We start from the raw sequence: 22,387 nt of genomic DNA on the forward strand, positions 1-22,387 counted from the left end.
TTCCCTTAGGAATAGTAAATAGGACTGCATGAGAAAAATTCAAGGTACAATAATTTGTCATTTTATAATACCAAATGATTCTTTTTTTTAATTAGAAGTCTAGACACTGGTTAAAAAGCACCAGGTATACATAAACACTTACATATGTACAGTTGCCAAAGTATTATGTACATAGACCAATAGAAACATATTAAAAATAATGATAGATTCAGACCACAGTTCTATTGCAACACTTTAAGATATTGTTTTCCAACATGAACAGTATAGTGCAAACAAAATAAAGTTAGATTTTTACTAAATTTCACTAAAAAAGGTGTGATATTTAATAGCTAAAAGTTTAATTAGTACGTCATCAGAAAACAGTAATTAACAACTGCATCGGAAAGCAATTGACCAGGATCAAGAATATTTTCGATAAATACTCATGATCTGAGGTAGGTTACAAAAAATAATAGAAAATGTTTGTACAGTAAAACTTTGATTAGGTCCAGTTACAGACTCGAAGCACAGTCGTGTAACAAAGACAGAATTAAAACATCACGAGCTTCATTCATGTGGCACCCTGAATCCAAATTAAACAGTTGTCCAAATCTGCACTTCACTTAAGTTCAGTTGAAAATTGAGATTAAACTTCCAAGTATACTTATTCCAAGTTCCCTCCACGGACCTTTCTTGGAGCAGTAGTTATGGGTTAATGGCGACATTCAAATAGAGTTCAATTAAATTTTTAAGTGAATACTTCACGCAGAGTACTGTTACAGGAACTTGAACCCAGGACAATTTAAAACAGTAAGAAAAAAATTGTATGGCACGCTTAACAGGAATAAGAAATTAAAACCAATACACAGGCATTGGCCAACTTTTACAAGAAGAATCCCTTGCACTGTAACAATGGTCAGTCATGAAGGCAATTTTATTTGCAAAAACAGAAATTCATCTGGAAAATTATTTTCATAATGTTTCTGGCAGCTCATATTTCTGAAGGTAAATCGGAATGATTGGCAGAGGATGGCAGCGATTAGTTATCACTCTACTGGAACTCAGCTCAGGTTTTCATTCGCACTTCAATCAAAATGATGGCAATGTTTCTGGAAAGCCTTCCGGGTATGACTCTTTGACCACAATGTCAGGAAAATCCCAGCTTTGATCCTCAGTCTTGGCGAAAGTAGCTTATCTCAAGTAGGCTGCAGGAGGGAAACCTTAATAAACCCCTCAAATCTTCACTTGGAAGGGTGAAAACATTCCAGGGTTCCTTCCCCTGCTCACTCGTGACCCCACAGCCTCTGCTACTGATATTGCACGTGTTGGTCTCAAAAAAGACTGGGCTCAGATGTGATGCTTTCCACAGTCTAATAATCTGAAGGCACACAGCAAGGAGTCAGTGTCTTTAAGTGGAGGCAAGGGTGGGAAAAAAAGGGGGTGGAAAGCAAAGACTTTTATGTCATGATATTGGAAACACACCAGTGTGATAAATACTGCAATGTAATTTTAATAACTTATTTATGATGTATATACACAATTATTTTTACCAGTTAACTCAAGTCTCTACTGATTTGCCCAGCTACATTGCAGACAGAAATTAAGACGCTGAGCCAGATTATCTGGAAAGAAAATGTGCACTTTTGCAGTCAAGTGCTACTTTCTTCATAACATTCCCATAATAATCAGTCATCCTTTGGATTTGTGAAGTCACATAGATGATGGATGAGCATAGCCGACATGCATTTTCATCTTCCTCCGAGCTAACGCTGCCAACTTCTTCTGTTCAATCTCTTGCATTGAACATTTTGCGACTGGCTTCTCCACAACTACACAAATGGAAAACATAGAAAGCAATATCCTTTGAGATCAATAATAGCTTAGATGTAGAATGTGAATTTCATAAAACATTTTATGAAGTTCCAATTTTAGCTAAACAGAACTTTGAAAAATGGTCAACTGACACAGATCCCTAGCCATGATTATTTTACCAGAAGGATCATTTGAAAATAATCAATTATCAAAATGGATATTCACTGTGTAGAATTTGCTGAGAATTATTTCCACTTGTTTATTACTACCTTCCTCTACCTTGAATTACTAATTCTTGCTTTTACGAACATATGAATTAGGAGGAGGCCATGCAGCCGCTCGAGCCTGCTCCACTATTCAATAAGATCGAGGCTGATCAAATTTGAATCTCAATTCCACATTCCTGCCTACCCCGATAGCCTTTCACCCCTTGCTCATCAAGAATCTATTTGGCTCAGCCTTAAAATTATTCAAAGGCTCTGCTTCCACTACCTTTTGAGATGAGAGTACCAAAGTCTCACAATGCTCAGAGGAAAATAAATCCTCATCTTTGACTTAAATGAGCGACCCCTTAATTTTTTAAACAGTGGCTCCTAGCTCTAGATTCTCCCACAAGAGGAAACATCTTTTCTACATCCACCCAGTCAATACCCATCTGGATTTTATAGGTCTCAACCAAGTCATAGAGTCAAAGATGTTTAAAGCATGGAAGCAGGCCCTTCGGCCCAGCTTGTCCATGCCGCCCAGTTGCTATCACTAAGCTAGTCCCACTTGCCCGCATTTGGCCCATATCCCTCTGTACCTACCCTGCCCATGTAACTGTCTGACTGTTTTTTGAAGGAAAATATTGTACCCGCCTCTAACATTGCCTCTGGCAGCTCGTTCCAGATGCTCACCACCCTCTGTGTGAAGAGATTTCCCCTCTGGTCTCTTTTGCATCTCTCCCCTCTCACCTTAAACCTATGCTCTCTAGTTCTAGACTCCTCTACCTTTGGTAAAAGGTGTTGACTATCTAACTTATCTATGCCCCTCATTATTTTATAGATCTCTATACAATCATTCCTACGCTCCAGGGATAAAAGTCCCAGTCTATCCAGCCTCTCCTTATAGCTCAAATTATCAAGTCCTGGTAGCATCCTCGTAAATCTCTTCTGCACTCTTTCACGTTTAACAATATCCTTCCTATAATAGGGTGGCCAGAACTGAGCATAGTATTCCATGTGTGGTCTTCCTAATGTCTTGTACAACTTCAACAAGACGTTCCAACTCCTGTATTCAATATTCTGATCAACAAAACCTTGCATGCTGAATGCCTTCTTCACCACCCTATCCACCTGCGACTCCACCTTCAAGAAGCTGTGAACCTGTACCGCATGATCACTTTGTTCTGTAACTCTCCCCAGCACCCTACCATTAACTGAGTAGGTCCTGCCCTGATTTGATCTATCAAAATGCATCACCTCACATTTATCCAAATTAAACTCCATCTGCCATTAATCGGCCCACAGCCCAACTGGTCAAGATCCTGTTGCAATCTTATATAACCTTCTTCACTATCCAGCTATGCCATCAATCTTGGTGTCATCTGCAAACTTACTAATCATGCTTCATACATTCTCATCCAAATCATTAATATATATAACAAATAACAGTGGACTCAGCACCGATCCCCGAGGCACACCGCTGGTCACAGGCCTCCAGTTTGAAAAACACTCCACAACCACCCTTTGGCTTTGGTCACCAAGCCAATTTTGCCTCTTGTCAACTCTGTTGATCAGTCCTATACCCTCAGCTAGTCTACCATCTCCACAAACTCCAAAAGCAACCTGCATTGCACATCACAAAAGCGTTATTTTATTTGTTCATTCATGGGATATAGGTATCGCTGGCTGAGACAGCATTTATTGTTCAACTTCAATTGTCCTCAAGTAGGTGTTGGTGAGCTGCCTCCTTTAAATGTTGCAGTTCATGTGGTGCAGGAAGTTCCAGGATTTTAACCCAGTGACATACCCCACACCAGCAACCCTATGATTTGCATTAGCTCCCTATCCCTTCAGTCTATCACATTTAATTTAAAATCTTGCCTTCAAATCACATCATGCCCTCTCCCAAATCTATGTTCAGAAATCTCCTCCAGCCTTGGAATCCTCTTCACATCCTCTAGATCTCTGTGACACTGTTTTTTTGCCCCAACATCTTTCAAAACAAACCAAGCCAGTTATATTCCCTTTTTAAGATCAAGCCTGCTTTATTCATTACTTGTCCTGTTGACATTAACAACAATGGGTACATGGAAAGCACCACCTTGGTTGTAGGTGGAGGAGAGCGAATTCCTTTTGCCGCAGTCACAATATCAAGATCACACCTGTGCACCTCAAATGATCAAGGCATTAACTCTAATACTGGGAACTAATTAATGAGGGAATTTTTAAATGCTAACCGCAGGATCAAAAGTAACTCATTAAGTAACAGGGGATTAACTTTCCTCATGTGCGTGGACAGAAAGTCTCATCAGCTGGGAGTAGACGACAGAAATGTGTGTGCACCCAAGTCTCTGAATGTAACCCCCCTTGGTAAGGCTCCCTATTGGCAGCAGAAAGTCAGAAAATGATTCTTGCTTTAACAGTGTCCAGTTGTGCTACTTGTAAACAAGACATTATTCATCACAAGAATTTCCAACAGGGCATTAATCACATTTTGCTGGAATTCCACATGAAATTATGAAAACAACTGCCTACCTTTTGTTTGTAAAGTAGAATCAGAAAAATGTCTCTTCAGGGGTGCTGCTGGGTATTGTGTAGCTGCGGACACTTTATCTGACTGACCATTTTTTTCCATAGGGCTTTTTACATGATGTCTGTTGCCAAAAGTCTTCGCACTTTGTATTACATGAGTACTGGTGTTCTGCCGAACACTCATCAGAGAAGAATCTGTAATCTTAGTGAAGGTGAACCGTGGAGTCCTGGGAATGCCAGCAGTATGCTGTGAATTGCGGACTGCATGAGCTGGGCTTACAGTGGCTGTACAAAGTTTCTGGCTAGGGTTACAGTTTGCAGTAATTGAAGCCTGGAGCAAAGTTGAAATGCCAACACCATTTCTGGAGCCAGGCACAGAATTGGATCTGTTCAAACTCACTTTGCATGCGTGTGTAGTGTTTGAAGATTTACCTTGGAAATTGCTTTGAGAATTAAAATGATGGCTTTGTGTAGGGAGTGTAGTTGTAGAACACACCATGCATGTAAAACCTGTGGGCCTTGGCAGATGCCTCGTCAATGCTGCCGCATTTTGTTTTGCTGCTAACAGTCCTTTGGAAAAGATTTTGCTTTCTGACACAAGCGAAGATTGGTTGTAATTTAAGTGCTTTTGCTGCCCATCCAAGCCTTCAGTAAGCTGATTCTTTTGCATGCCTGAAGTCAGAGTTGCATTGTTTGTTAAACTTTGGTTACCATTTGCTATTTTTAGTCCTGTAGTCTCACTGGTTGTAGTCACCTCAGAATTCTGGCTCTGAATCAGCTTTTCTACATCCTCGCACATCCTGTTCAAATCATCATCGTCATCGCCAATTTCCCACAGATTGTCCAATTCAGTAAACATATTTTGAATTTCAGAGGAGAACTTTTCATCATTCCAGTCATCAGCCGCCACCTCAGGTGGAGCACTTTGAACAAACGCATCAACCCTTCTCTGTGAACCAGCACTAGAAGCTTTTCCAGATTCCAGCCGATCAGCGGAGTTCAATTTGGCAGGCACTGAACAGCTGGTGGAAACAAGGCAATCCTTTGTATTTTTCTGTGCACTGTCACTATGCAATGTCTGCCGATTAAAAGGTTTTGTATGAGTCAAGGAAGTTGATTCCATTAGAGGTCCATTAAACTGATGGGAACTGCATTGAGGTTTTGAAACTTCAGGATTCTTCGGTTCTTTTTGTATTAATGTGTCAACCACAGGTTTGAACACATTGCTCTGTTGAAATTTGTCGAGAGATTCCTGTTCAGCCACCTTACTACTAGACTTGCTTTGCAGCACAAAGGTGGCCCTTGGCTTTGGTCTCTCAGATCGTTTTTCAAATTGTAAGGTTTTGGCTACCATTTCCGTGTCCTTAGCTTTGTGAACAGAACATTGCATCTGCTGCATCAATGAGAGAGAGGGTACCATGCCAGAAGCAGTCTTTGGATTGGTTGAATCATTAAATTCCTTTGTTACATTCCGCTTAGCAGCATCCAAGGTATGATTTGATTGTTTTGTGAAATTAGTGCATTCCTCAGGAATGGCAATAAGTTCTGGGTTTTGTGTAACTTGCATTACAAAAGAGTCCTCTGTCATCCAATCATCATTCTCCCAGTCATCAAACCCATCGTCCTCTGGAACTGTTTCAGATGTACAAAGTGTTGCTGTCTCACCTATGGAATGAACTGTGGACTGACCATTAGTATTGCTTTGCTGGTTTATTTCACGACCTGTAGTGATGGCCTCACAAGCAAAGCCCTTGCCATGCTTGGAGTTTGCTGCGTTGTTGTAAAGAGTAACTCTCCCTGCATCTAATTCAACTGGCTTTGAGGCTTGATGTTCACTAGCCTGTTTACAAGTTGGAGAGGAAACCGTTATATCTTCTATCCTTGTTATATTAGTGCCTTTGCTATGGTCAATGTCATCTTGTGCAGAGGTTGGAACCACTTTGGGAGTATGAAATCCGTCTAATGTTGGGCTTGATGAGCCATCGCTCGAGAGACCCTGACTCAGAGGTCGACCAGTATGTTGGGTGGGTCCATCAAACAAAGCATTAACGGCGGCTTCAGTTTCGAGATCCAGTGACTTCTGACTGCTATTCTGACAGTGCAGCTCGACTATAGGAAGGGTGCTGCCTACACCATCTTTACCTGGCCCAGTGGCTCCAGTCACAGGTACCTGTCCCAATGCTGAAAAGTAATCATTTGGTTGCTCTGTCCGTGGCATCTGTTCCAAATCTGCACAATCTGAAGTCCAGTTAACTTCACTGGCTTCCTGAGCGGAGCCGATATCTTGTTCCACCATGTTTCGGTCAAATTCTTTAGCTAACTTCATCAGTTCTTCCTCTGAACTCCTTTGAAATCTAAAATGAATAAAAATTTGACAAATTCTCATATGCTTTTAAAACAAAGTTAACTTTAATTAAAATATCAATTCCCTTGTAGTCATGTTGGTTCCTATTTTAAGGATATTTTACTCCACAACTGCAGAGCTTCATCGATAATTAGCAAAAATCTATAGATTTGTTAATATGCTTTCAAGTATTGTTGTAATATTGCCATTTTTATGTCTGTTGCCTGTGCAGATGACCAAAAGCTTGGTCACAACAGGTTGGCTTTAAAAAGTCTTACAGCAGGAAAGAAGGAAGAGGTTTAGGGAAAGTTGGAGCTTAGGGCCAAGAGAAATAAAGGCATGGCCAACAAGAGTTGAGCAAATAAAATTCAGGATGCTCAAGAGGTTAAAATTAGAGGAGCAAAGATACCTTGCAGAGACCATAAGACATAGGAGCAGAATTAGGCCACTCAGCCGATTGAGTCTGTTCTGCCTTCAATCATGGCTGATATTTTTCTCATTCCCATTCTCCTGCCTTTTCCCCATAACCCCTGATCCCCTTATTAATCAAGAACCTATCTATTTCTGTCTTAGAGACACTCAGTGATTTGGCCTCCACAACATTCTGCGGCAACAGTTCCACAGATTCACCACCCTCTAGCTGAAGAAATTCCTCATCTCTGTTTTAAAGGATCGTCCCTTTAGTCTAAGATGGTGTCCTCTGCTTTTAGTTTTTCCTACAAGTGTAAAAATCCTTTCCACGTCCACTCTATCCAGGCCTCGCAGTATCCTGTAAGTTTCAATAAGATCCCCGCTTATCCTTCTAAACTCCAATGAGTACAGACCCAGAGTCCTCAACCGTTCCTCATACGACAGAGTTGTAGCACTAGAGGAGATCACAGAGATAGGGAGTGGTAAGGTCATGGAGGGATTCGAAAACAAAATGTTACAGAGTATTTTAATAGTGTTTCAATAAACATCTTCCTATTTGATTGTGTATGGATGGCTTTAACAAAAGTGAGCATGCGTGTGCGACATCATCAGGAGTGAGGACTTGCGCGGGTTTTCAGTTTAGCCATGAGGTGCTCATGTATAGTTGGGTATTTAGCTGCCGCTGGTATCTGAAGCGACGCTGTATTATTACTTAAATGTTTTCTGGCGTGAAGTAGATTTAACTTTCACAACGCATTCGACTACCTTTCTTGTTAAGCAATGCCTTGTTTTTAATATTCACAAGAGATGTGAATATTAAAAGTAAAGCATTGCTTAACCAGGATCCGGTTTGGCTTAGCAGTCTCAGGGGTGGTGGGTGAGAGTCAGGACATGGGCAGCAGAATTTTGGAAGATAAGATACTGAGGGTAGATGGTGAAAGAATGTTTCCCTCATGGGAAATCAGAATGCAGCGGTGGGGGGGGGCAAAGAGGGGTTGGAAACAACCACTCTCCTTCTGAATAAGGGGTCTCCCATGTTATACGGAGATGAAGGAGAATTTCTTCTCCAGAAGGTTGTTAATCTTTGGAATTCTCCTCCAGGGAGCAGAAGGCTGGGCAGTTGAATATATTCAAGACTGAGTTGGACAGATCTTTTAATTCAACAAGGATTATGGGGAAGGGGAGGGGGGGCAGTTAGGAAAGTGGAGATAAAACTACAATCAGATCGCCATGATTGTACTGAATGGTACTACTGCTGCTCCTATTTCTACGTTACGTTCCAGTTCATGGAGGGCTGAACACGACAGCTCAGTCAGCAGTGTTTTTGAATAGTCCCGTTTGGAGGTAACAAAGGTAAGCTGAGGTTTCCAGATGAGCTGAGGTAGGTGTTAAACTGAACAATGTTACCAAGCTGGGAATTGGTAGTCTTAGCGATGATGTGGATATCTGGGTGAATCGCTAAGACACCAAGGTTGCAAACAGCCTGGCTCAGCCTCAGGCAGTTGCCAGGGCAAGGGATAGAGTCAGTGGCGATATTAAATTCAGAATATTGATCTGCTTAAAGCCAAGTTAAATGTGTTAACATTCCTGAACAAGCACATGTCAAAGTGGTAAATGTGCAGATAAACACGTTTAGAACATTGTTTTCAAAACTGAAATAATTCTTGGGTCTCATTAAATTTGATTGAAGGCATCATATTACTAGCTCAGTACCCCTAGGAATCAAATGATGATCAGAATGTCCTGGCAAAATAAAATCCTAAAGTTCACAAAGTGATTTATCTGACGAGTTTTTTTTTGTCCAGTTTTGTGACTGGGCTATTTCAGACTCTGCCGTGGTTTATTAATAACGGTCATCAATTTTGAGCATTATACATACTTGGATGTGGGAACGCCAAGTCCACAACCTTCTTCTAAATAATCTGATCAAGACGCTTGCTAAAGATTGGCAATCAGCAGCGCTCAAGTACATGTTAACTGCGGGAGCTATTTTAACGGTGTATTTCACAACTCTTCATAATTTATAGTGACTCTTACAAACCTATTCTTAGGGGTTTATAGATATATTTAATTGATGTTTATGCCAATGTTCTACAAAGAGCACAACAAAATTTGCCTTACAAGTAAATACTCCTATAGCCTTGTCTTAACCTCTTTGCTTGCTATAAAATGTTCTTTTTGTGGCACGTACCTCGAATTGCTTGCTTTGATCCTTTCTCGAAAGGAAACAGTAGGGCTACACTGGATTGCATCCTCACCTAGCCATATGTTCAGAGGCACTTCAGAAGATCGCTACTTATCCCAAAAACAAAAATGGCTATTAATTAGAGTGACACTGTCAATATTTCTGCCTTGTTGAAATATAATTTGGAAAACACAAAGCAGATAACAGAACAATTTTACTTAATAGGGATCTTTGTTGCTAAATAAAAACTGTGATTAGGTATAAAGTGGAAACCATAACTGAAATAGGTAAACACACTATGCTTCTCATTTGTTCATCTTTCACACACACTCTAGTATCATTAGCCAACATTGACACAAACTGGTTGACATGATTTTAAGGCTTTCCCTAACGCTTTAGTGAAAACATAGGATGATGCCAAACAACTCAAATCAAAGACAACTGCCCATAGGGTAGTCATGGTTCAGACAGAATGAACTCAGACCTTGCCCGCAGCCCACTCATTGGCAACACAGCAGATTGCATTCCTTGACCTATTTAGTACACTGCATCTGCACAGCCAACCCCAAGATTGTGATGGCTTAATGGATAACTGAAGCACAGGGGTGATGCATTGAACCAAACAGACTAGCACTAGCAAGCTACCAACTTGGGTAGCTCTGCAATAAAATCAGAAAATGCTGAAAATACACAGGTCAAACAGCTTCTGAGGAGAGAAAAAGAGAACAAACATTTCAGTTTGATGACCTTTCATCTTTTGTAAAAGTAACCCTCTGCAGAATGACTAGGTTATTAATTGTGAGGCATCATAATTGGCCAGTTCCCCCAGGCTTGGGGTGTGGGTCAACAAACGTTAAACTGTTCAACACTCATGTCTAATACAGTAGATGTACAAAATAGATATTACCTGAGGAGCAATGCGCTTAACAACGTCGGATATTTCCACTGCATGTTGACAAACCACGAATGACTTTTTTCCATTCTCTGCATAGGCAAAGGCAAGAGGCTAAATTTGATTTGACTTTCATGTCCTTCAAAACCTATTACTTATTTTCAGTAAAGCCACGATTGGCTAAATTTCTTTTAAAATAAAAACTTTATCAAACAAGCTAATGATGGGTTTTACAGTTATGCAACATACCCAAAATAATAATGCAACTCTACACCTGATTTTAAACTTATTGGTTTTGATACTATGCTGAGTGACACTGGCAGAAAATGCTCAACACCTTTGCTTGTAACGGTTCTGAGGTATTTTAGCAGAAGCATCAATCAATTTAAAATAAAACCGGGGTCTGGTTCTATCGTGAACATTATAAATACCTAACACGGCCTTCCAACAGGAAAAAAAGATCCTATATCAGTATAACTCTTTGGCCAGAGAACCTGTTCTTCAGTATAATATGCAACAGCTTCAAATAACATCTACTCTGCCTTTAAAACGTATACATTGAGCTACAGAACTTACCATCTTGAAGGCAGTGAGAAAAATATAAAAACAGAGCAAAGAATGCAAGACTGATCAAAAAACTAAATAAAGTACACATAGGATAACAATCCTATTTCATATATTTGATAACATGTATTCCATTACCTAATTTAAATGCAGTTGGAGAGTGCTGGTCCCAATAAATATCTTGCTGTAGCTCGGAATCATTGACAGGGGAATTGCGATTTGCAACGAGCTGCTGCTTTCTCAATATTCTCTTCGGAGTTTTATATGAGAATACTTCTGGAAGATAAAAATCAGTTTAAATATGGTGCAGAGTACAAATAAAAAGAAGCGTTTAAAACAGGCTGGCTGTCCAATTCAGATAGCACAGCATCTATAAAAGGATGAAAATATGAACCACAAAGAAGCATGGGAAAGGACTTCAACCAACATATAACAAAATTTAATATCTGAAATAAATAAGCCACCACTTACTAATACATTGCTCTCTGCATCTCTCATATCGATCGACTTGTTACACAATGTAAGCATTAAGCATAAATATTCCGAAGGAATATTTCAGGACAGAGAAATCCTACTTAAGTGGGATAATCCAGTGTTCCAATTTACTTATCACTTGCTGTATTGCTGAAAAAGGGAGACATGCTGTTGAAGCTTTTCAACTTGCACTTATCAGGACAGGTATACAAGGATATCAATTGTAAAGGAAGCAACAATTTGAGTAACAGGTGAAGCTAGCTGCTACTATGCAATAAGAGCTGTATTCTGAACTAACAGGATGCTGCCATCAAGCCAAAATATAGGTACATGAATTTCAGTGCTGGTGCGATGCCAGGCAAGCTGTACTTTCCAATGACTGGCAGATCATATCAAACAGAAAGTCCCATTGGCTGTTCGGAGCAGGCAAAGTACTAACTGTACCCAATCAGCCCATGCTTACACAACTCAGGACATAATTATTCCAGAATTGAACAACACGTGCAAAACAATCATGAATATGCTAAGAATTACACTGACAACTAATTTAAGATCAGTCAGGCTCACAGTGTGGCTCACATATGCATGCTAGAAATGTACATATTCACGCACAGGGCCCTGTCCTTTGCAGATGGAAGGAACTTGTCCACATACTGCATCGTTTTCAACTAAACAAAAGCTTGGGGGACAGCCATTTCCCAAAGAAAAGCATTGACAGGGGTTAACCTGCCTGGATTGAATTTAAACAATAGCTTAACAGTTAATTGTTCCCTGGTGCAATCTTCATGACAATGTCTCTACCAACCAGAGTCCATTTGCCAACTATTCATCCCTCATGCAATATAAATTGTTGTTCCCTTTACAATTGATATTCTTGTGAATCTGTCCTAATGAGGGCAAGACAAAAAGCTTTGACTGTAGAGGCTGGATTCTCAGGTTCCCAGCCATGTGTTTCTCGGTGGTGCGTTGTTCACTGGTGGCGCGATTCTCCACTCCCACCGCTATCAATGGGATTTCTCATTGAAGTCACCCCACACCATCGGCAAATCCGCAGGCAGGAGTGCACTTCTGGTGGCAACAGAGGATCTGAACGGCTGTGGAATTCCAGCTTATGACTCTTCATTCAGCAAAACTCTCTAAGCCGCTGGTATCATTTTCACTTAATATGGAACATCATCCTACTTTTTTTTCCAATTGGATAGAGGCACCCAATTTGAATGTCTTTCCCCTCATTACTGTTTCAAGAAGCTGGGAAAATAAAGAACCAGCATTTTAAAGAGGCTTGTTCACATTCAGAAAACTCAAAGGTTTACCGTATCCAATAAATTACATTTTAATAAATGTTGACTAAGACAGCAGCCAATTTGCATGCTGCAAATCCCACGAATATAAGTGATGAGTTAATCTGATTTTACTGGTATTGGTTTAGTAAGGATGGAGAGAACACTTGTCCATCTCAAATGGACCAAAACGAACCAAAATCATGCATCAACTTCACAATACTCCCTTTGTAAATGTTGGTACTAGATTACCTGCTTACAATTTGGAGTGGGGTTTGAACCCACAGATTTCTGACCCAGACAGAAGTGTAATCAACTGACTCAAACAGAACAGACAGCTGCATATTTAGATATCTATGCACATTGGTAAGGCTTAAAGAATGCAAAGTATGCTTAAATGGCAATTACTGCTACAGATTCACCCCCAACACAATCTTCCCTTCCTCAGCTAATGAGGGTAATTAAGGTACAAGATAAACTGCATATAGGTCTGAGGCTTCACACAGGATGCATTTGAACAATGAAAGTGAAGATATGATCTTACTTTGTCTGCTAATGTGATTATCTGCTGAGGCATATTCATCATTTGGAGCTTCTCCCTCCTATTAGATGTTAACATGGTTGAGTTACTGATATTAGGAAGAAGCTTACAATGTGTAAAGCTTCCTTTACCAAGTAATGGGATTGTTTTACAACTGAACATAAAGGCTGATACATAACTTTTAACATATCACCTGAGCCGGTACACATCTTTTAACGAATTACCTGGAAAATCTCCCCCACATCTGCACATTCCAACTCTGTAACACCACTTGTCTCCATTCCCATCTCTACAACATTGTAACCAGTGACCATGTACTTTTACAAACTCGAGGGTCAACTTTTGCCACTGTTAACCAGCCTCCCCACCTCAATCCTCCATACGCTTCAACTCATTCAAAATATACCACTGCACTTATCCTCATCCGTACAACAGAACACAATCCCCACAGCCATCCCAAACATATTGCCTTCAAATCCTCCCATGGGCTCGACCCCTTCAACCACAGATGGCAGTTTCCAGTCCTAAGCCTTCACACAGCCCTTTCCCCCCCAATAGAATTTCTGCTGCTTTCCACCACCCTGTTCCATCATTGCTCAACAGTTGCAATGCCCTGCCCACTACATACCCAGTTGTCTCTCCACCTTCCTCCCATTGTTTTGTTTTTAATAAAACATTTCCTTTTGACAGTATATTGGACACCTCGAGCCCGTTGCGCCATTTAATGAGTACATAGCCGATCTGTATGTTAACTCCGTTCACCTTCCATTTCTCCTTTCCCTTATTACACTTGGCCGGCAAAAGTCTAGCTATCTCAAGGTTTAAGAGTGGTTAATTGATGTCTTTTTGCACAAGTGTTCTACATTTCTACCATGTTTAGCACAAAGTGTTTTCTAATTTCTCACTTGAAGGGCCTGGACCTCTCCCAAACTCTCTGCACTTTCATATTTTTGTCATAAAATGATACAGTACAAGAGGCCAGTCAGCCCATTGCACCGCAGCTCTTTGAAAAAGGTATCCAATTAATCTCATGGCTTCCCCTTGCTCTGTCACCTAGATTGGCCCAAGTACTGTGTAAACAACATTTATATTGCACCTTTACACAGTAAAGCATTCCGAGGTGCTTCACAGGAGCATTATCATACAATTTTTGACACTGAGCCTTGCAACCAAAAGCTTGACCGAAGAGACAGATTTTAAAGCATTCATTAAAGGGTGAAAGAGAGATAGTGAGGGAATTCCAGAGCTTAGGACGGTGATGGGAGAACAGGGCTTGGTGCAAACAAATGTGTGGACAGCAGAGATGTGACTGAGCTCAATTTATGGATGGAACAAAGCATCGCCTTGCACAGGTTAGATGGACATGGAAATGTTTATATGGGTTTTTGCTGCCCCGTTTTTGTCCCAAGAGATTTTTGTTCCCAGCTTTTTTTAAATTGCACAAATTTTGTTCCCTGTTTTTCCTCCCAGCTTTGGCACCCAACCTCTTTTCCCATAGTTTCCAGTTTTTTGCTCCCAGGCAGTTTGTGTTCCCAGTTTTTGTTCCTAGATTTTTGCTCCCAGAGTTTGTGTTCCCAGTTTTCTTGCTCCCAGAAAGTTTGTGTTCCCAGTGTGTGTTCCTAGATTTTTGCTCCCAGTTTGCGTTCCCAGTTTTTTGCTGCCAGTTTTGGCTCGTGGTTTGTTTTGCTCTCAGACAGTTTTGGTTCCCAGTTTGTGTTCCCATTTTTGGTCCCAAACAGTTTGTGTTCCCAGTTTTTGCTTCCAGTTTGTGTTCCCAAAATTTTGCTGTCAGGTTTGGCTCGTGGTTTGTTTTGCTCCCACAGAGTTTTGGTTCCCAGTTTTTTGCTCCCAGTTTGTGGCCGTCAGGTTTGGCTTGCTCCCAGACATTTTTGGTTCCCAGTTTGTGTTCCCATTTTTGGTCCCAAAAAGTTTGTGTTCCCAGTTTTTGCTTCCAGTTTGTGTTCCCAATATTGTGCTGTCAGGTTTGGCTCGTGGTTTGTTTTGCTCCCACACAGTTTTGGTTCCCAGTTTTTGCTCCCAGTTTGTGGCTGTCAGGTTTGGCCTGCTCCCAGACATTTTTGGTTCCCAGTTTGTGTTCCCATTTTTGGTCCCACACAGTTTGTGTTCCCAGTTTTTGCTTCCAGTTTGTGTTCCCAATATTTTGCTGTCAGATTTGGCTCGTGGTTTGTTTTGCTCCCACACAGTTTTGGTTCGCAGTTTTTGCTCCCAGTTTGTGGCTGTCAGGTTTGGCTTGCTCCCAGACATTTTTGGTTCCCAGTTTGTGTTCCCATTTTTGCTCCCAATTTGTGTTCCCATTTTTGCTCCCAGTTTATGTTCCCATTTTTGCTCCCAGTTTGTGTTCCTAGTTTTTGCTTCCAGTTTGTGTTTGCTCCCAGACAGTTTTGGTTCCCAGTGTTTTTACTCCAAGTTTGTGTTCCCACTTTGTGTCCCCGGTGTTTTGCTCCCAGACAGTTTCTGCTTCTCTTACACCTGGTGTTTAGCTGTAATGAGGGAGATGAGGGTTGGGAAGCTGCTGCAGGGAGACTGCCAGCGAGTTTTTCACCTTCAGCCGCCCGGGGCCTAGCTGCAGACCTGGAGCCTCGGCTCAGCCTGCCAGTCCGGGCCGGGGGAGTCGGCCCGCGGCCGCTTCCTCGCTCCCCAGGCGGCCCCGGGCTGGGGATGAGCCGAATCCGCCGCCTCCTGCCGACGGCCGCCTCCGTCGCCGTCTCCTCCTTCTCATCCTCCCCCTGCTTCATCCTTCAGTCGGCTGCCGCCGCGCTCCAGAACCGCTCCGCCATCTTCCAGCTGGGCAAAAAATACCGCCGACACCAACACCCTCCCCTTTAAGGGTTCTGCCCTTTACCGATTGGCTGATAAACGACAGCTGCCGGCTCTGATTGGCTGCGCTGTTGCTGTGTGTTGGCCCCGCCCCTAGTTACAGTGTCAATCAAAGCTGGAGAGGCGTTTGCAGAAACTAGTTTGAGAGCTTGAAGAGGAATTTCCCAAAGTAACCCAGAAGGAGAAAGATTGAAAGAAGTTGCATTTATATAGCATCTTTCATCCCCATTACAACTTCTGAAGTGTATTCAACCGCTTCTTCCCCACTGTTATCAGACACCTAAATGACCCTCTTATGGACTGACCTCTTTTTTTGGGTTTGTAATTTTAATGCCACCCAAAGGTGCAATCATTTTCCATTATAAAGTCTGAAATACAAACTCTGAAAGATGTACAAGTCAAAAATTAATGTTTCATCTCCAATTCTACAAGTAATTTACATTTGTTAAATTAAAACAGATACCAACAACAAGAGTACCGACATTAGAGGGCATGACACTGGGAAGCTGCACTTTTGACATGGTTGGAGTCAGCCCTCGACGCTGCTGTAGTTCTTCAAACAGTCTCAAAACAGAGGTCCATGTCTTTTAAGGTTCCTGGGATGTTCCATACATTATTGCAGACATTAAAACAGCCTCAGTGGGAATACTGCTCGCTGCAAGATAACCCAAGGTTTCTTCACAGGTCCCGTGATTTGATGGCACAAAAGATTCTGAACTATGCCAGTTTTTACAATGCAAACACGGTTTAAAGTGTTTTCATCTCTCTCCTTTCGCAATTTAAAACTTGACGGGGACAGGCAGCCATTTTCAATCTTTAATCAAAGTGAATTGCAGTGTAAAAAATTATCCAAACAACCAAAAACAATGCAAAAGATGTCATGAATCCCTCTTTTGTTAGTTCCCATGTTCCGCCATACTCTTCCTCGTCTACTTGCTGAAAGCTGCTAAAGTAGAGGTACAGAAGCCCAGCATTGATGAGACAAAATATTGCTATTCCCAAGAATCCTTTAAGTGGAACAACTCCCCATATAACACCTAAAATAATTGCAATTATTTTTCGAAACCAGTAGATCAAATCGAGAAACTCATCTTTGTCCTCCCAGGCCGCGTTACTCTTCAGCACTTTGCTCCACACCGACACTTTCATGCCGCCGTTGGCCAGCGGGTGTTCTCTGGACTTGCCCCCGCTCATTCTCCCGTCCTCGCTCGACAAGTCGCCCCACCACCGCCGCGGTCCCGCCCGCCCAGCCGACTCCTCTTCCCCAACTGCAGGCGCCAGAGTGGCGCACGCGCGCCCCGTCCTGGACTGACCTCATTAACACTATACCCTGTACGCTTCATCTGATGCAGGTGCTTATGTAGTTACATTGTATACCTTGTGTTGCCCTATTATGAATTTTATTCCTTTGTCTTCCCATGTACTTAATGATCTGTTGAGCTGCTCGCAGAAAAATACTTTTCACTGTACCTCGGTACACGTGACAATAAACACATCCAATCCAATCCAATTCCTATTTCCACCTCTGTCACATCACGCGCCTTCATCAAAATAGCGGCTTTTCACAGTAACTTCATTGCAGTGTTATTGTAAGCTTACTTGTGACTTGTGACTTGTGCCTCAATTCATCTGCTGCTGAAACCCTCATCCATGCCTCCATTACCTTTAGATGTTTTGATTCCAACGGACTCCTGGCTTGTTTCCCACATTGTACCCCTAGTGAACTTGAAGTCACCCACAACCCTGCTGCCCTTGTCTAAATTTTCAGATAGTCCAGTTCCGCAATCACCCTTTGTGACAATATGTATATTGTAAGAATAATGAAGGGTTAACAATTGACTGTAACTGCATCCAACAACTAGATGGTGATCAAGCACATACACGTGGATCACGTGATACTCTTGATTCGGGGAGAAGGTTGTTAGGTGAGGTAGAGAATAGACTTGTTATCAGGAGCTCTGTAATTAGAATTATAGTTTTAGTGAATATTTTTGTAATAAGAACATAAGAACATAAGAACTAGGAGCAGGAGTAGGCAATCTGGCCCCTCGAGCCTGCTCCGCCATTCAATTAGATCATGGCTGATCTTTTGTGGACTCAGCTCCACTTTCCGGCCCGAACACCATAACCCTTAATCCCTTTATGCTTCAAAAAACTACTATCGTTACCTTAAAACATGTAATGAAGAGCCTCAACTGCTTCACTGGGCAAGGAATTCCATAGATTCACAACCCTTGGGTGAAGAAGTTCCTTCTAAACTCAGTCCTAAATCTACTTCCCCTTATTTTGAGGCTATGTCCCCTAGTTCTGCTGTCACCCGCCAGTGGAAACCACCTGCCCGCATCTATCCTATCTATTCCCTTCATAATTTTAAATGTTTCTATAAGATCCCCCCTCATCCTTCTAAATTCCAACGAGTACAGTCCCAGTCTACTCAACCTCTCCTCATAATCCACCCCTTCAGCTCTGGGATTAACATAGTGAATCTCTTCTGCACACCCTCAGCGCCAGTACGTCTTTCTCAAGTAAGGAGACCAAAACTGAACACAATACTCCAGGTGTGGCCGCACTAACACCTTATACAATTGCAACATAACCTCCCTAGTCTTAAACTCCATCCCTCTAGCAATGAAGGACAAAATTCCATTTGCCTTCTTAATCACCTGTTGCACTTGTAAACCAACCTTCTGTGACTCATGCACTAGCTCACCCAAGTCTCTCTGAACAGCGGCATGCTTTAATATTTTATCGTTTAAATAATAATCCCATTTGCTGTTATTCCTACCAAAATGGATAACCTCACATTTGTCAACATTGTATTCCATCTGCCAGACCCTAGCCCATTCACTTAACCTATCCAAATCCCTCTGCAGACTTCCAGTATCCTCTGCACTTTTCGCTTTACCACTCATCTTAGTGTCATCTGCAAACTTGGACACATTGCCCTTGGTCCCCAACTCCAAATCATCTATGTAAATTGTGAACAATTGTGGGCCCAACACGGATCCTGAGGGACACCACTAGCTACTGATTGCCACCAGAGAAACAACCATTTATCCCAACTCTTTGCTTTCTATTAATTAACCAATCCTCTATCCGTGCTACTACTTTACCCTAATGCCATGCATCTTTATCTTATGCAGCAACCTTTTGTGTGGCACCTTGTCAAGGGCTTTCTGGAAATCCAGATATACCACATCCATCGGCTCCCCATTATCTACTGCACTGGTAATGTCCTCAAAAAATTCCACTAAATTAGTTAGGCATGACCTGCCCTTTACGAACCCATGCTGCATCTGCCCAATGGGACAATTTCTATCCAGATGCCTCGCAATTTCTTCCTTGATGATAGATTCCAGCATCTTCCCTACTACCGAAGTTAAGCTCACTGGCCTATAATTTCCTGCTTTCTGCCTACCTCCTTTTTTAAACAGTGGTGTCACGTTTGCTAATTTCCAATCCACCGGGACCACCCCAGAGTCTAGTGAATTTTGGTAAATTATCACTAGTGCATCTGCAATTTCCCTAGCCATCTCTTTTAGCACTCTGGGATGCTTTCCATCAGGGCCAGGAGACTTGTCTACCTTTAGCCCCATTAGCTTGCCCATCACTCCCTCCTTAGTGATAACAATCCTCTCAAGGTCCTCACCTGTCATAGCCTAATTTCTATCAGTCGCTGGCATGTTATTTGTGTCTTCCACTGTGAAGACCGACCCAAAAAACCTGTTCAGTTCCTCAGCCATTTCCTCATTTCCCATTATTAAAACTCCCTTCTCATCCTCTAAAGGACCAATATTTACCTTAGCCACTCCAATTGGCTTTATTGGTTGGCCAATTGGAGTATGAGCTCCCTCAATGATAGCTCATTGAGGGGGCCCATATAATCACCTGTGTAGGCTTTGTGAGCCAGTCTTAAGTTGACTGGACTGCTAGCAGCACTGTTTATAGCTGCTCCTGGAATATCGTTATTGTAAATAAATATTGGTGTGGTGACGGAACTCTTGCCTCCCGTGGATTACTACAGTGGCGACGAGGTAACTACGAATTTTGCGGAGACCAGCTGCCGCACTCGGAGGGTAAGCCTTTGCCATTTTAAAAATGCCGTTTTTTGGGAGGTTAGAGGCATTCGACCCGGCTATTGAGGACTGGTCCCAGTATGTGGAGAGAATGTGTACTTCTTCGGGCAAATGATTATACTGATGGACGAAAGGAGATGCGTATCCTGCTGTCGGCGTGCGGAGCCTCCGCTTTCGCCATTATACGTAGTCTGACTTATCCCGATACGCCGGACACGAAAACTTTCCAAGAAGTAACGGAATTGGTTGAAAGAGCACTCACGACCCAAAACCACCCCTCATTTTGCGTAGGTACAGATTCTACACAGCGAAGCGGGAAGACAGGGAGTCAGTCACAAATTTCTTGACCCGCCTGAGAAGGCTGGTGAAAAATGTGAATTCGGCCCAACGCTAAATGAAATGCTTAGGGACCGGTTAGTGTGTGGTATAAACGACCTCACAATATAGAAACGCCTGTTGGCGGAAAACGGAGCTAGACCTGCAGGCAGGCGTTACAGCTCGCACTGTCCCTGGAAAAGGCAGCAAGTGGGGAACAGGAACTACAGGGCACGCCAATGGAGGTAGATACCTGTGAGAGGGACTACCACAATGGGTCCTGGCTACCAGATAGTCCGCTCTCAGGAAAAACCTGAGGAATAGAGGAAACAAGGAAATCCCAGAACTGCCCCCAAGTCTGCCAGACTAACTGGAGACCAGAGGGAAGTGGGAAGTAGTGGATTTTGAGGCTCCCCCAACAGAGAAGGACCGTTTGGCACCCGACACAGAAGTGGGGTTAACAACGACAGCAAACCCTAGAAGGAGGTGGCACAGAAGAGCAATAGCGGGTGGGACGCGGTGAGGACAGTACACAACTAGACGCCCCCATCCTCCTCCAAGGGGAACAATTATATAATATTACAACGAAGAAAGCAGAACCCATTAGGATTACCCCACAGGTGAACGGGCAGCCGACAATAATGGAAATAGACACGGGTGCGGCCGTATCAGTAATGGGAGTGGCAGCATTTAGAAAAATCAAAGATGGACTCCAGCCACTAACCCCAACAAAAACATCGACGAAACTTAAAACCTACACGGGGGAACCCCTGGAAGTTCTAGGCACGACTCATGTACCTGTGGAATATGAGAAACAATTGCTCAGATTACCGTTGACGATAATAGAGGGCTCCGGACCGAGCTTAATTGTACGGAACTGGCTGAAAGACCTGAAATTAGATTGGATGGAAATTTTCCAGAGTGGAAGCGGGCAGTTGAGTGGAGTACTCCAAAAATACCCGGAGGTCTTCCAGGAAGGTTTGGGGGAAATCATAGGCACCAAAGCAACTTTGCACGTGGACCCAGAAGCCCTTCCGAAATTTTGTAAGGCCAGGCCGGTACCTTTTGCATTAAGGAAGAAAGTAGATGACGAAATAGAAAGGTTACGGTGCGACGGCATTATCAGACCAGTACAGTTCTCGGAATGGGCAGCGCCGGTGGTACCAATTTTGAAGCCAAACGGCTCGATACGTCTCTGTGGAGATTTCAAACAGACAGAAAACAAATACGCACTGCTGGACAAATACCCAATCCCAAAAATAGACGACCTATATGCCAAATTGGCAGGTGGGCTTTTGTTCACGAAACTAGACATGAGCCACGCCTACCTGCAGTTAAAACTGGACAAGGACTCCCAGAAGTTCGCTACGATCAACACCCTGAAGGGCCTTTTTCGTTATACTAGGCTACCTTTTGGAGTGTCATCAGCCTGCGCTATATTCCAGCGTACGATGGAAAATATTCTGCAGGGACTACCGCAGGTGGCGATTTATTTGGACGATATCTTAATCATGGGTAGGACAAATAGGGAACACTTAAGGAACCTGGAGGAAGTGCTCAGGCGTTTCGCAAAGGCAGGCGTACGGCTAAAAAGGGGAAAATGTGTTTTTCTGGCCCCACAAGTGACGTACCTGGGATATAAAGTAGACGAGTCAGGCTTACATCCATTAGAAGACACTCTAAGTAAGTGTCTTAGTAAGGGCAATAAAAGAAGCCCCAGCTCCCACCACGGTCCAGGGGTTACGATCATTTCTAGGGTTGGTAACCTATTATGGAAAATTTATTGAAAATAAGGCATCCATCCTAGAACCTCTCCACCAGCTACTAAAAAAGGGGCAAGAATGGAAATGGTCCATCCGCCAAAACCGAGCATTTAGGGAATATTAAGGAACAGCTGTCATCCGAAAATGTCCTAGAGCATTATGACTCAAGGAAGGAGTT

At 42.5% G+C, this 22,387-nt stretch overlaps 2 protein-coding genes across 4 annotated transcripts; both read right to left on the reverse strand.

Moving 5' to 3' along the window:
• Positions 1-53: 53 nt before the first annotated feature.
• LOC119971565 (ewing's tumor-associated antigen 1 homolog) lies at positions 54-16,036 on the reverse strand. 3 transcript variants are annotated; one of them, XM_038807304.1, is made up of 6 exons: positions 15,781-16,036; positions 11,061-11,195; positions 10,374-10,450; positions 9,473-9,573; positions 4,530-6,880; positions 54-1,808 (listed from the first exon to the last, which is right to left on the reverse strand). In XM_038807304.1, the coding sequence occupies exons 1-6, from the start codon at positions 15,971-15,973 to the stop codon at positions 1,690-1,692; spliced, it is 2,976 nt and encodes a 991-aa protein (XP_038663232.1). In that variant the 5' UTR covers positions 15,974-16,036; the 3' UTR covers positions 54-1,689. The 3 variants fall into 3 exon arrangements, with proteins under 3 accessions (XP_038663232.1, XP_038663220.1, XP_038663242.1); XM_038807292.1 differs by having other exon boundaries at positions 11,061-11,198; XM_038807314.1 differs by lacking the exons at positions 9,473-9,573; positions 15,781-16,036 and having other exon boundaries at positions 11,061-11,193.
• Positions 16,037-16,363: 327 nt separating this feature from the next.
• LOC119971571 (respirasome Complex Assembly Factor 1-like) lies at positions 16,364-17,281 on the reverse strand. The gene has a single exon (XM_038807327.1). It carries the CDS (start codon positions 17,247-17,249, stop codon positions 16,872-16,874), a length of 378 nt encoding a protein of 125 aa, XP_038663255.1. The 5' UTR covers positions 17,250-17,281; the 3' UTR covers positions 16,364-16,871.
• Between the last annotated feature and the right edge of the window lie 5,106 nt (positions 17,282-22,387).

Source organism: Scyliorhinus canicula, chromosome 1, assembly GCF_902713615.1.
Source record: "Scyliorhinus canicula chromosome 1, sScyCan1.1, whole genome shotgun sequence".
Taxonomy (NCBI): Eukaryota; Metazoa; Chordata; class Chondrichthyes; order Carcharhiniformes; family Scyliorhinidae; genus Scyliorhinus; species Scyliorhinus canicula.